Raw genomic sequence first — 14,640 nt, 5'->3', positions numbered from 1 at the left:
ACCCAGTCATTCAAGTGTGATTTTAAGCAAATTACTTAATACTATAATAATAACATTTGTTTTGAAGTAATATTTTTGCAATGAGTTGGGCGAAACATTTATGTCTTTGATTGAAACATGGTTATTTTCATTTTGAAACACATACTTCTGATAGCATAACATGTCTAACAATCTGAGCTGTATCAGTATTTGAACAACTTTAACCTGCTATGGGACATCCATTTACACAAATTGCGACCTTCGTTTTTACATTCCTCACAAATAATGTGTATCACATATAATGTGATATTTGTGCTCTGCACACAGATCTGGTGCAGTGAGAACACCAGCTTTTGACTTTTCCGTCTTAAATAAACTGGGCAGATTGCACACCTTTTCCTCTTCCTTTGACCCTCCTGTCAGATGCTCTCTTCAGGCTGGATGGTGGCTCTGTTTGTGTTTTAAACCCACATTTTCCCATTGCCTGAAAATAATAATAATGGATTGGATTTATCTGCACTTTTCCAGATGCTCAAAGTTCTTACAATGTGTCCATTATTGATTCACTATTCATTCATACTTGGTGATGGAAACTACTATTGTAGGCACAGCTGTCCTGGGTCAGACTGACAGAGGCGTGGCTGGCGCCTACGGTCCCTGACCATCACCAGGACATTCACACACATTCACACACCCGTGGAGCCAAACTGGAGGCAAGGAGGGTGAAGTGTCTTGCCCAAGGACACAACAACAGCTGGCTGGGGGGGAGCGGGGTTCGAACTGCCGATCCTCTGATCATTGGCAGACTTGCTCAACCACCTGAGCCACTGCCACCCAAACATGCTTTTGGAGTTGGGGTGTGCCCTCAATGCGCCTCTTCTTATGTGGCATGACAAGCTGTTTGCTCAGCTCCGTGATAAAAAGCCGCTGTGCATTGCTGACACCACCCAAATAGTCAGGCTGTTGTGCAGTGAAAGCATAGAAGGTGGCAACATCCAGCATGTTGTACCAGAGAACCATGGACCACCTCTGTGTTCTTCACTGACATTAATAGTTTCTAATCATTTGATCTATCGTGTCCACACCTCATTTTAATCTGTTATAGGACTGGATCACTTCTGGTTTCTTCTTCTGACTGTTGTCATCCACTGCTTTGTTATCATGCATGGTGCTAAAGAGGCACAAAAAACAAGATATTTTGAACATATATGGAGGAATAAATGATAAAATGTAACTTATTTCAATTTTATGTTGTGTAAATACTTAGCCATTTGAGAAATAACATAGAAAATGAATGCGGGTCATTTTGGACCCATGTTGCGCATTAGAGGGGTAGTGATACAAAAACAGTTTTTAATCAAAAAGTAAGAATTGAAAAAACAAGATAATCATGTGTGATGGTCTAAAACAAGTTAATTGTGGAATACCTTGACTGCTGAATGAAAATATTAATTTATTGCAAAGATATCAAAAAATAAAACTCAGCCGGATCACTTTTGACCCATGTTGCGTACGTATCAAAGGGTTAAATTCTGCACCCTCTTATCTTTCAGTCTTTATATCAATAGTCTGAAAACAAAAGCAGATACAAAGGTTGATGTTCTGCTTTGACTAGACGTGTCATCCCGGAACCATGCAGCTGATCAGTATTTGTGTTGAAAAGGGTTCATTTGTGATCTCAGGTCACATCTGACCCACAGAAACAAAAGCGTTGGAAAATGCAGCTAATGTCCGTGTAATTTAGAGGAGGGGACTAAACTGGTCACTGTCAGCCGCGAGTTAAAGTCTTTCACTGATGAAACTTGAGCAGAATTGATGAAAAACATACCACTAAAATCTTACCACCTTTCTCCCCAAAGGTGTCTATTTTGGGGGTTTGGGGTTCCTGCCTGCTCCTGTAGTCCACCGTGTTCGAGGACTGGGACCTTTGCTCTGATGCTGATTGATCTGAAGGTTTTCATCAGACCTGTATATGTTTACTCAGGGATCACAGGACACCAACAGTCAGGAATAAGGCCTTTATTTCAGATGAGAAACAGAACCTTCTCTGCAGTTTTTCCTCATTCCTGCTGGTTTTACAGCCGTGGTCGTCTTCCTCTTTACTTTTCACTTTCTGTTGCGGGTTCTGCAGTCTGTGCGGCTGCTCTGTTGTTTTTGTCCAATGATCAAAGGTGGAGCTGAAACAGAAGAATTGATTTCAGGGTAAGCTGATTTCAGAAAACACAATAATATTAACTCGTGTGGTTCCTGCAGCACTTTTCTGATCGATCTACCATCTGTCAGAGTTCTGCTTTTGTTCTCTCACACAGTTTCTCGGACCTTCGTGTCTCACCTTTAACCACTGAGAGATCCATATAATACAGTTCGTCATTGAAGATTCCAGGGATCTTCACTCTGCATGCGTACAGTCCAGAATCTTCCTCTGTGACGTTCCGGATGGTCAGAGAAACATCTCCTTGGTCCAGACGTCCCAGCAGCTGATACCTACTGGAAGCTCTGCTATCTTCCTTCACTCTGGATCCGTCAGTGGCGATGAGCTCATTTCTGCAGCCTAAGAAGTATTGTCCTTCTTTGCCCCAGCACATTGGTATCTCTCCATTGGTGCTTATGTTGTATCCACAGGGCAAAGTGACGTCCTGACCAACGTGAGCCACAATTCCGTCATCGTCGCAGTCAGAGGCTAAACACAGAGAAACATCTGGTCAACTTTAAAACATTTGTTTGTGCAGAAACAGACATTTGTGCTGCACAAATATTATATTTTGTTATTTTTGTCTTTGCACTGAAGTGGTGATGGCTTTAATTTCATTGTACAATAGACAATGACAATAAAAGCCTATCTATGTATCTATGTATCTATCTGTCTGTCTGTCTGTCTGTCTGTCTGTCTGTCTGTCTGTCTGTCTGTCTGTCTACTTTTTGAGATGTTTTAGATCCTTTGGTTTCCTACAGGGATCAAAGCTGGGCCTCTCACTTTCAACATTTTCATAAATGATATGTTTATTGCTTCAAACTGTTTCAAAATGATTCTCTAATTAAAAAAAACATTTTATTGTACAGGCAATTATAAGAAATAATAAGGAACAATATGATAAATAAAGAGTTAATTATATAAACATGAATGGGTAACCATTATTCATCTCTGTGATTATGTTTAAAGGTAGAAAAAAACAAAAGTATTGTCTTGTGGCTATTATAATGTCAAAGCAGAGTTGTCAATCAAAATAAATAATGTCTCAATTAAGAGCGTTACAGAAATCAAATTTTTAGGGCTATTTATTGACAATAAATTAAGAATAAGGAGGAACATCAGACATAAGAACTAAAGTCTCAAAAAGTGTTTCAATGATGAATCAATCCAAATGTATACTAGAATATCCCTTTAGATGTTTATTTTCCTGCTCTTTAATATTACCATACTACAACAGGTATTGTATAAAATGTGGGGTAGCAACTATAAGAGTTCACTGAATCCTCTCTTTTCACTTCAAAGACGAGCCTTTAGATTATACATAAAGTCGGCTATCTTGATCATACAAACACTTTATTAATCCAGACGTTAAAAGCCTGTGTCATTTTTTGAGACATTTTCTGCAGCATGGCAGGAGCGTGGGCGGTGCTGTTGGTGTGGAAATTTCCCATCTTTGTTTACACTCTTTCTCATAGCTTATAGGTCATGACCCTAAGCTAACATAAGCAAAGTACAAAAAACTGTGAGCGATATCAGATATCAGAGCTATCCAGCCGCAGACTTTAAACCAGTTGGCAGCTCAGATAAGGAAAATAAGGACGTTGATGGGTCTATTTGTCTGAAACTGGATGCATCCAAATTATATCCGAGAAGGCAGACTTTGGCCGGCCCATTGCAGATACAGTGTCACAAACCTGACCTCTTTAAAGGTCACCGGGTTTTGAAACAAAGGATAGTGCACTTAGGGAGATTTTAAAAAATATTTACTGATGATAATCAATGAGTAATACACGTTTGTTACTTGAAATGTGATGTGTGATAACTTTATCTGGAAGGATCCATAAATTCTTTCTGATAATAATTAATAACCATTACATTTTTCTTCAGTGAGATGTGCAAGAATGATTTCTGCAATAGTGTAATAATATCCACTGATGATTGTCAATACCAACTTCATGTATATTAGTTGATAAATAATCTGCACTTGGACTAAAAATGCACCACAGCCGCCCCATTTTAGCAATTTGATAGCTTTTTTTGTGGCTAATTTGACAACTAGTGATGTTTTTTGGGTTAATTTGGAGTTGAGGTAATATTTTGCATCTACTGAGGTTTTTTAGGCTAATTTGGAGTCTAGCAACACACCAAATGATGTGGTAAAAATGGCATGTATTGAAGATTTTTTAGCAAATTTGCTGCAAAAGCTTTGACCAAACTTCTGCGGTCTATCGTAATTCTTTTTTAGAAATCAAGACTATAAGCAAATTTAGCATTTTACAAATTTTTCATTTTCAGAAATTCCCTTTAGCAGTTAAATTAAATTGCTTCACCATCTTCACTGACCACATGCAGCAAAAACAATTTAAACTGGTATTATCGAAAGTAATGCAACTTTTCTAGTTTTCTAATCAATGTATAAATTAATAAATAGAATACATGCTATATGTCTCTGTATTTACATATTTTGCTGTTTTTGGTGGTGATATTGCTTGAAAAAAACAAATCAATCTATGATTCGTGAATAGTCTTGTCTAAATCAAAGCAACTGGTGAAGCTGCTTATCATTCTTCTAATGGAAGAACATCAGGTCCATCTATAGCTTTACACATTTCTGCTTCTGTCCAAACAAATGAAACTAAGGAGAAACTAATGAAACCACAGTGATGCTTAGCAGGAGTGTGGCTTTTTTTTTTAAGAAACTCCTGATCATTCTTTGATCATTTTCTCACCTGGTTTAACGGTCAATTGGATATTATGTTTCTCATCGTTGAACAGTCCACTAATCTTCACTCTGCATCCGTACATTCCAGCATCTTCCTCTGTGACGTTCACGATGGTCAGAGAAACGTCTCCTTCATCCAGTCGTCCCAGCAGCTGATACCTGCTGGAAGTTTGAGTTTCTGCTTTCACTTTATGTCCGTCTGTGGCCAGGAGCTCGTCGCTGCAGCCGGTGCTAGGAACACGACCTCGACCCCAGCACACCTTTGTAGGTCCGTTGGCTTTTATGTCATATTTACAGGGCAGAGTGATGCTCTTACCTATTCGCCCGGTAAGTTTCCTATCACATTCAGAGACTGAAGACAGAAACATATTTTTAAAGTTCAGCACAGCAAACCATAAATTCTCTGAAAAACAAATGTGCTTCTGTCCAGCTGACGCAGGAGAAAGGTCTGAAGGTCGGTTTGTTTCACAGTGGAAAAAACTGGAGTACATCAGAATACAGAGTACCTGTGAGGAGCGCCAGCAGCAGCACCAGGATCTTCATGACTGACAGTTATCGCACAAACACACACACTGACACACTGCAGCACAGAGACACACTGAGTCACTCACAGAGGAGGACCACACTGTAAAAGAGGCGGAAACCAAGAACAAATCACAGAGCACCAGCAGACCCCAGAGGCAGGACCACACCTCCTCAGAAATAAAAAAATTGTGTTTCTCTTTGAACTCAAAAACTGGAATACATCACACTTTAAGCCATTTCCTGCAGACTGAGGTTGAAGATCAGCAATTGGGATTTTCTTTTGGGTGATTTCAACTTACATGTGGACGATCCATCAGACTTGTCCAAGATTTTTTAGACGAACCGACCTTTTTAGATGTTCGGATGTTCCCCCCGCTGGAAGGCAGGCCGCAGGCGGGTAAATCTACATTTCATACTGAGAATAATTTTTTATTTGTCCCTGTCAAGTTATGCACTCAAGATGGACTTCATGCTTTCAAGGCTCTAGTAGACTAGAGGTGCCGAACAGAGTTTATAGACTGTAACCTGGTTTCCAAGCTTAATCTGCCCACAGAAGTCTTGGAACACCCCGTTGAAGCTGCAGGACTACAGTAGGGGGTCAACCCTTCTCCAGGATTGTTCACCGCACCAAACTGGTTCTCCTCATCACCTCCGGTAACCATAGGCAACACAGACAGTTTTTCATTACTCAGACCCTTCAAACACCCTTCATTTCGGGGTTTTCCTGACTACGCACCCATAATCCTCAGTTCGACTAGATTAAAGGTAATATTATTAACTGGAGTTCATTTTGTATGGCTAATTGTCTCACATCCGCAGAACCTCTTATTCGTCCTACCTCCAATCAAATTACTGAAGAGATCGATCCCACCCGTATTCCATCGTGCTACCATGATCTAGAATCCGTTTTTAGTAAACCTAAAGCTGGTTCACTTCCCCCTCACAGACCTTATGATTGCTCTATTGAGTTACTTAACGGCGCACCCCTACCTAAGAGCAGGTTATTTAATTTGCCCGGCCCTGAAAAACTAGCCATGGAAAAGTACTTTCTGGAGGCCCTTTCTTCTGACCTTATTCGACCTTCCTCATCCCCTGTTGGGGCAGGATTCTTTTGTGTTGAAAAGGAAGATAAGACCTTGTGCCCATGCATTGACTACCGCGAACTGAACTAGATCACAGTTAAGGACAAATATTCCCTTCATCTTATCAGTTCTGCATTTGACACCATTCAAGAAGCCCGGGTCTTCACTAAACTAGACCTTCGTAACGCTTATCATTTGGTCTGCATTAAGGAGGGAGACGAGTGGAAAACTGCATTTAAACCTCTGTCAGAGCATTTCGAATATTTAGTTACAGTATGCCTTTCGGCCTTACCAACACCCCTGCAGTTTTTCAGTGTTTAGTGACAGACATTCTCGAGCCGGTTTGTCTCGTGCTGGTTTGCGGCACCTTCCATCCGTGAAACCTGGGTTCGACTCCAGGTTGCTCCCTGTTCCCTTCTCTGCTTCTGTGCCGGTCACAAGCCTGGATAAAATGGAAAGGATTGTGTCAGGAAGGGCACCTGGCGTAAAACATTGCCAAAAACTGACCATGTGAATTGCCCTTCTTGGAGGTTATTTCGCTGTGGCGACCCCTGATGGGAAAAGCCAAAAGACAAAGAAGAGCAAATGACATTCTCAGAGACTTCCTAAACCTCTACCTAGACGATACACTTATTTACTCTCCCTACATTACTCAACACAATTGTCATGGAATGTCTGCTCGAAAACCAACTTTATGTTAAAGCTGAGAAATGCGAGTTTCACTCTTCCACCATTTCGTTCCTGGGTTACATTTTTGAAGCAGGCAACATCAGACCAGATCCTACTAAGATTAATGCGGTCTCTAACTGGGAACCCCCTGATAACAGGAAGAAACTACAACAGTTCTTAGAGGGTCGCCAATTTTTATCGACAGTTCATTAGAAATTACAGCACCATAGCATCCCCTCTCACGCAACTAACCTCCATCAATAAACCCTACATCTGTCGACCGAGGCTCAATCTGCGTTTGATAAACTCAAGGAACTATTTGTTACTGCTCCCATCCTCATACAATCAGACCCCACCAGTCAGTTCATTGTGGAAGTAGATGCCTCAGATACAGGCATAGGAGCTGTCCTGTCCCAACGAGAAAGATCTTCTGGCAAATTAAAACCTTGCGCCCTTTTCTCCCGTAAGTTGTCGTTGACCGAACTTAACTACGACGGAGTCCCGGCCAACAGAACCTGTTGTTCTAAGAAAATTTTGGAGAAAACAAAGGCAGATCTGGCCAGATGGTCAGCTCTACCCGTCTCTCTAGCGGGGTGAATTAACACAATCAAAATGGCAGTTCTGCTTAAATGTACGTACTTTTTTTTTCAGTTGAACCCCCTTTTTTCTACCTAAGGTATTCTTTAATAAGTTAGATGGACTTATATCTTAATTTATATGGAATAAAAAATGCCCTAGAATACGCAGGTTTAAATAGTCCTTTCTACTGATTTATTTGTTGATGGTTCATTCATGTCTTTTAAAAAAACATGTGTAAAAATGTGATATTCCCAAGTCTCAATTTTTTAGAGACCCACAGGTCCGCAGCTTTGTAGGAAAACACTTCACTACCTGTCCAATCCAATCGCTTCTTGGTCCTCTCGAAAATTGCCTGCAACCTCAGTCCACCACCAGAGGTCAGGTTTCGCAAATACAGCCGTATTTTCATAATTGATATTAAATTATTCTGTTAATCAACAACTCAAAAGTAATGACTGCTTTTGATTATTTAATTTTCAATACCTTTTGATTTATTGTTACTTATGAATGTTTCAAGTCATTTCAGTGAGCATTGTGGACATTCTTTCTTTAACTGAAGGGTACCAACAATTTTGTCCACCACTGTAGATGTATATACTTGTTTTTTTTTCTTTCCTTCTACAACTGTACAGTTCTTAAGTTTTTATATTATGTATGTGTGTTTTTATAAAAAATTAAAAATCTTTAAGTAAAGTGTTAAAAAAAAGAATTGTTATACATCTAAACCTGACTGTAATGATTATTAAAAAGTTGATTTTTGCATGGTATTGGCCCTTTAATTGAATCAGCAAAAGTACATTTTTTAATTACACTGAAATCAGTTTTTTTTTTGTTAACCATGCCCACAGGGCGAATGCTACCCATTCAGGTGTCCTTGGGCAAGACACTAGCCGCGTTTACATGGGCAAAAGTAATCGGAATGAACGCCTGATCGGAAAGAAAATGCGTCATGTAAACGCCTCGTTGGAATACTTTGCCCCGGTCAGACTCAATCGGATCAAAATTTCTTTCCGATCGAGATACGTAGGCTATACCGATCGTTTATCCGATCGTGGAGCATGTAAACGGTCATTCCGATTGTGTGTCACTACTGCTCTGTTTTTTTTTTTTTTTTTTTCCCTTAACTTGTCCTGTCCAACAGCTAGGCAAACAGATGAGAGCTGAGGGCCTCTTGTGTTGGACATATTTTATTTTAACAAGAGGGGTTATTCATCTTCAGACAAACCAAAGGTATGTCTGAATAAACCCCTTTTGTAATTGAGGCCAAACTTTATTAATTTCAATCATGTTTGAAAATCTTTGGTGTTGGACCGGACGGAAAAGGAAAGAGGGGAAGAAGAGAGAGGGACGTTAGAGAGAGGGGGGGGGGTAGGAGGGTGATAATAGGAGGGGAAGGGGGGTAAGACCATGAAGCAGCATAGAGCAGACAGGTTTACTGGTTGTTTATCGTTACGGTACGGTTCAAATGTAGTACAGAAAGGGCGGGGCCTGTTCACACACACTCAAATATTATCAACACACCTGCTAGCCGCAAAAATGTCCACATGTCAACATGCACACAAAACAGATAGTGTTCACGAACGCATACCTATGCCTTTAAACCAACTAGTGTGAAATCTTTCATTCATTCAATCATGCAAACTATTAGTGCAAAGGTGAGCTAACACCTGTGCTCAAGTGAGTGTTTATGTTCTTCTAAAATGGATGGTGGAATGTGAAAAGAAGGAGGAGGAGCGCCCAGCCACCCCCACACCCAGACCCCCGCCGCAGCGGCAGCCGGAATTCCCCCAACGCCACACGGGAACAGGCAGGGAACAACCGCCCCCCGGGCGACCAAGACCGCCACCCAGGCCAGGGCCAGCAGGACCGCCGCGAGGCCCCCAGAGCCAGAGAGCAGGGAGGCGCAGAGGGAAAGAGAGCGCCGCCCCAGCCCAGCCAGGAAAGCAGCCCCCCGCCGCGCCGGAAGAGCCCAACGCAGGGCCCCACCGGAGAGGGACGCCCACAGCCCCAGACGAGCACCCCACCACCACCCAGGAGTTCCGGGCATCCCCCCGCCCCGACCCCAGGTACAAGCCAGGACCCCCAAGGGAGACCCACTCCGCACTCCAGGCAGCCACCCACCCGGCCCACGGTTGGTCCAGGTAGGAGCAAGGCAGGGGCCCGCCGCCCCCGCCCAGGAGGGGGGAACCCCGGGGGAAAAAGGGCGGCCCACAAGGGGTGTTATAAATATGGCCCGACCAGGCTCGGCCATGTTGGAAGTTTGGCGGGGCCCAGCGCCCAGGGGCAAGGACCAGGACCCACCCCCCAGGGACACGAACACCCCCGGCTCAGGTGTAATATGAACCCCCCCACCGCGCGGAGAGAGCACCGCCGGGCCCAGGGAGCCGGCACCCAAGGGACACGGCCCCCATCGCCAAGGGGCCCGCACCTCCCACCAGGGAAGGGGTAGGGGACAGATGGACCCAGGTCCCACCTTCCTTGTAAAATGTGTGTGCGTGTATGGGTGTATGAGAGGGTGTTTGTGTGCATGTGTGTGTGTTTATGTTTGAATGTATATATTGAAGGGGGAGGGGTGTGTGTACTAAAGGGGGTGCAGTTAAAATTGGCGAGTAGGGCACTAAGGGACATCTCCTGATTACTCACAGTGATGTCCCCTCACCCTCCACACCAAGGGGCCCTAAATGTCTAAGGTGCGGTTAAAATTGGTGGGTAGGGTGCCAGGACGACATCTGCTGCTTGCTTGCAGTGATGTCCAAGCACCCCCCCTACCAAGGACCCTACATGTCTAAGGTGCAAATAAAACCGAAAGAGGGGGGGCCCACTCCATACGTCAACCATAGGAGGGGGGCCACTCCCAAGTAGCCCCCCCCCAAGGCGCATCGTAGGCTAGACCCCCCACCCCCTCACCCTAATATGAGGTTATATAAGGAAGGGGGTAAGTTGGGGACAGCTAGTAGACTGTCCCCCGGTGGTCAAACAGCCGTCCCCCAGCCCACCCCCAGCAAAGGGGCCAGGGCCACCCAGCCCAGGGGCCCCACCCCCGGAGGCGCCGACACCCCAGGCCCGGCACCACCCACCCCACACAGAGAGAGAGGAGCCAGAAAGCGTCGCCCCCCCCGGAGCAAGCCCAGGCCCCCACCCCCAGACGCCGGCCCTAGAAGAGCTCTGGTCAGGCCTCGACGGGACCGAGGAGGCCAACCGGCCGAGGCAACCACTGATTGCCTTAGCGGAGACCCCGACCCGTTAGCCCCCCCGACCCGTACTAATAATGGGCCCCCCCTCCCCCCCAGAACGCCCCCCCACAGGACAGGGCCGACAAGCCCCCCACCCCACCCCACCCCAGACCCCGCAGCCGAAGCGGGTGACACCCAGAGCGACCGGGGGCCCCGAGAGGGTTGTCCCGTCCCATCCCAGAGCCAGGGAAGGGCCGATCCCAGCCCCAGGTGCAGATGGGCAGCCCATCCGGCGCCGCTGGGCCCCCCCACCCGAGCAGGGCCCCCCGCCAACCCCCCCCAGCACAGGCAAAGGGACCACCCCCCCAAGCCAAGCCAGACCACCACCCCACCCCCCCACCACGCACCCCCACACCCAAGCCCAGAGGACCACGCAGCGCCCCAGCCCGCCCCACCCAGGCACCGGACCCAACCCCCCGACCAACGGAGCCCCCCACCGCCCCCGCCAGGCACCGGAAGCCCCGACCCCCACCCCAAACCACGGCAGAAGGGCAAGGAGCAGCGACGACCAAGCCCTCCACCCCCTAAGTCATGGAGTCAACCACAGGAGACCAGAGAGACTGAATTCTTTCAAAGTTACTTGAGCTTTGGGCTGACATTTTTTCCAAGCTGATATGATCAAACAGCAGATTTCTGTGTTGACTTATGTTTATATTTTTCTTGTTTTTCCAATTTATTAAAATAGTTTTTTTGGCAATACAAAGAGTTATGAAAATGATAGATGCTAATCCTTCTTCTATGTCGATGGCACTCATGTCACCAAGCACACAAAGTGACGGTGAGGCAGTGATTGAAACCTTAAGCCAGACATCATAAATCGGCACATACCTGCTGCCAGAGAGCCTGGACAGGAGTGCAGAACCACAGTGCGTGCATGTAGCTGTCGGGTAGATTATTATCACAGTGCTCGCAAATGTCTGAGTTACTGAGACCCATCTTGAACATCCTCTGTCCAGTGTAGTAAATTCTGTGAAGAGTTTTGAGATGGATTAGCTGCAGATTTGGACTTTTTGTCAGTTTAAAGGTGTTTAGACAGAGTTCTGACCAGAAGCTTTCATCTGTGCTGATGCTCAAATCTGTATCCCATTTTTTTGTTGGAAGGGCAATATTGTTATCTAAATTACATAAAAGTTTGTATATTTTGGAGAGAGTTCTATTCATTGAAAAATTAATCAGAGTGGTAACTACATCTGGTAGCTTTAAATCGTCGTCTTTAATTTTATACTTTTTAGTAATACTTGATTTAAGTTGCTGATATTCCAAGAAGTTATTTATTCCATGTTTGTCTTGAAGTTCCTGGGGAGTTATGAATCTTCTATCAATAATTACGTGCTCTAGTTGTTTTATGCCCCCTGCTTGCCAAGCTGGGAAGTGAATCATTTTTTTGTTAATAAGGATGTCCGGGTTGTTCCAGATGGGTGTCATTTTGCACGGTTGAATTGATGATTTTGATATTTTGAGAAATTCCCACCAGGCTGTTAAGGTGGCATTTATATTAATGCTTTTGAAACAATCCTGTTTTTTAACTGTTTGGCTAATAAATGGTAGCTGTGACAGGTTGATCTTTCCACATAACGCCTGTTCCAAGTCTAACCATGAGTTGGTTTCTGGATTATTTTTTAACCATTTTAAGATATATTGTAATCTATTTGCAAGAAAGTATTTGTGGAAATTAGGTAGTTCTAATCCTCCACAGCTTTTTGCAGATTTTAAAGTTTTTAGACTAATTCTTGCAGGTTTGTTGTTCCATAGAAAGCTTGATATGGATGAGTCTAATGTTTTGAACCATTTTAATGGCGGTTGTGTGGGAATCATTGAGAAGAGATAATTAACTTTGGGTACGATTTTCATTTTAACCGTGGCTACCTTGCCCATAAGGGACAGAGGCAGGTTGGTCCAGCGTGTTAGATCGTCCTGTATGCTTTTCAGTAATGGGGTGTGGTTTAGCTGCACCAGTTCTGATAGTTTGGGGGAAAAGTAGATACCCAGATATTTGATATTTCCTGTTTTAACTGGAATTGTGAGTCTTTGTTCCATATTCCTGTTGAGTGGTAATAAAACAGACTTATTCCAATTAATGGAATAGTCTGATATGGAGGAGAATTCATTTATGATCATTGCTGTTTCATTTACAGAATGTAAATTCCTTAAAAACAGTAATATGTCATCCGCATAAAGACTAATTTTATGATGGCTGTGTTTGGTTTTTATTCCTATAATGCTCTCATTCTGTCTTATTGCTGCAGCTAAAGGCTCAATGAATATAGCAAAAAGAGAAGGAGAGAGTGGGCAGCCCTGTCTGGTTCTTCTTCCAAGAAAAAACCTGTTTGAAGTCTGTTTATTAGTTCTAACTGATGCATTGGGGTTGTGATATAATATTTTGATCCAATTGATGAATGCTTCTCCAAAACCAAACTTATGGTGGGCAGCAATAAGGAACTTCCAATTAACTCTGTCAAAGGCTTTTTCAGCATCCAGCGATAGTACCGTCATTTCCTGGTTTTCAATGGTGGCAAAGTCTATTATATTAACTAGTCTACGGACATTATCATCCAAGTGTCTGCCTTTGATGAATCCAGTCTGGTCGAAGTGAATTATGTGAGGAGTGATTTTTTCTATTCTCTGTGCTAGTGCTTTGCAGATAATTTTTACATCTGCATTGTGGCTAGAAATAATCTAGCCACAGGGGTTGCAAGCCAGTAACTTCTGTGCCGGTCCCAAGCCCGGATAAATAGAGAGGGTTGCGTCAGGAAGGGCATCCGGCGTAAAAAATTGCCAAAATAACCATGCGAATCATCCACAACACTTTAGACATACCGGATCGGTCGAGGCCCGGGTTAACAACGACCGCCACCGATGCTGTTAACCTACAGGGTGTCGGTGGAAATTTGACTACTGTTGGTGGAAGAAAGAGGGGAGGCAGAAGGGTCCGTGGCCAGAGAGAGAAGGGAAAAGGCAGGAACATAGGTTTGAGAATAGGGACTCTTAACGTTGGCACAATGACAGGGAAAGGCAGAGAGCTGGCAGACATGATGGAGAGAAGGAAGGTAGATGTACTGTGTGTGCAGGAGACAAGGTGGAAGGGCAGCAAGGCACGTAGTATTGGAGGAGGATACAAACTGTTCTATCATGGTGTTGATAGGAAGAGAAACGGGGTAGGAGTGATTCTGAAGGGGGAGTTTGTAAACAGTGTTCTAGAGGTGAAAAGAGTCTCAGACAGGATGATGAGCCTAAAGTTAGAAATTGAAGGGGTGATGGTGAATGTAGTCAGTGGGTATGCGCCACAGGTTGGCTGTGAGTTAGAAGTGAAGGAGAGATTCTGGAGTGAGTTGGATGAGGTCATAGAGAGTTTTCCCAGAGGAGAGAGAGTTGTTATTGGAGCAGACTTTAATGGGCATGTTGGTGAGGGCAACAGAGGTGATGAGGAGGTGATGGGCAGGTTTGGTGTGAAGGAAAGGAATCTGGAGGGACAGATGGTGGTGGACTTTGCGAAGAGGATGGAAATGGCTGTAGTCAACACTTACTTCCAGAAGAGAGAGGAACATAGAGTGACATACAGAAGTGGAGGTAGGAGTACTCAGGTGGACTACATCCTATGTAGACGAGGTCATTTGAGAGAGGTTAATGACTGCAAAGTGGTGGTAGGAGAGAGTGTAGCCA

General features: G+C 44.2%; 1 protein-coding gene across 1 annotated transcript; it reads right to left on the bottom strand.

The window, feature by feature from the left end:
* Nucleotides 1-1,982: 1,982 nt before the first annotated feature.
* On the bottom strand, nucleotides 1,983-5,538 carry LOC101161824 (sialic acid-binding Ig-like lectin 12). The gene is made up of 4 exons (XM_004076668.3): nucleotides 5,399-5,538; nucleotides 4,900-5,244; nucleotides 2,312-2,659; nucleotides 1,983-2,156 (listed from the first exon to the last, which is right to left on the bottom strand). The coding sequence occupies exons 1-4, from the start codon at nucleotides 5,433-5,435 to the stop codon at nucleotides 2,086-2,088; spliced, it is 801 nt and encodes a 266-aa protein (XP_004076716.1). The 5' UTR covers nucleotides 5,436-5,538; the 3' UTR covers nucleotides 1,983-2,085.
* Between the last annotated feature and the right edge of the window lie 9,102 nt (nucleotides 5,539-14,640).

This window comes from Oryzias latipes, chromosome 14 (genome assembly GCF_053564925.1).
Source record: "Oryzias latipes strain Hd-rR chromosome 14, Olatipes_Hd-rR_3.1".
In the NCBI taxonomy this organism is placed as follows: domain Eukaryota; kingdom Metazoa; phylum Chordata; class Actinopteri; order Beloniformes; family Adrianichthyidae; genus Oryzias; species Oryzias latipes.
Note: the sequence above shows the minus strand (reverse complement) of the source record. Positions and strands in the feature narration are given on the sequence as shown.

Excerpts from the sequence above, each read along its gene's own strand:
- LOC101161824 (XM_004076668.3), bottom strand. The coding sequence starts at position 5,435 with ATGAAGATCCTGGTGCTGCTGCTGGCGCTCCTCACAG. Across the intron at positions 5,245-5,398 it reads GCTGCTGGCGCTCCTCACAG|TCTCTGAATGTGATAGGAAA; the intron begins GTACTCTGTATT and ends TTCTGTCTTCAG. Across the intron at positions 2,660-4,899 it reads CCAATTGACCGTTAAACCAG|CCTCTGACTGCGACGATGAC; the intron begins GTGAGAAAATGA and ends CTCTGTGTTTAG.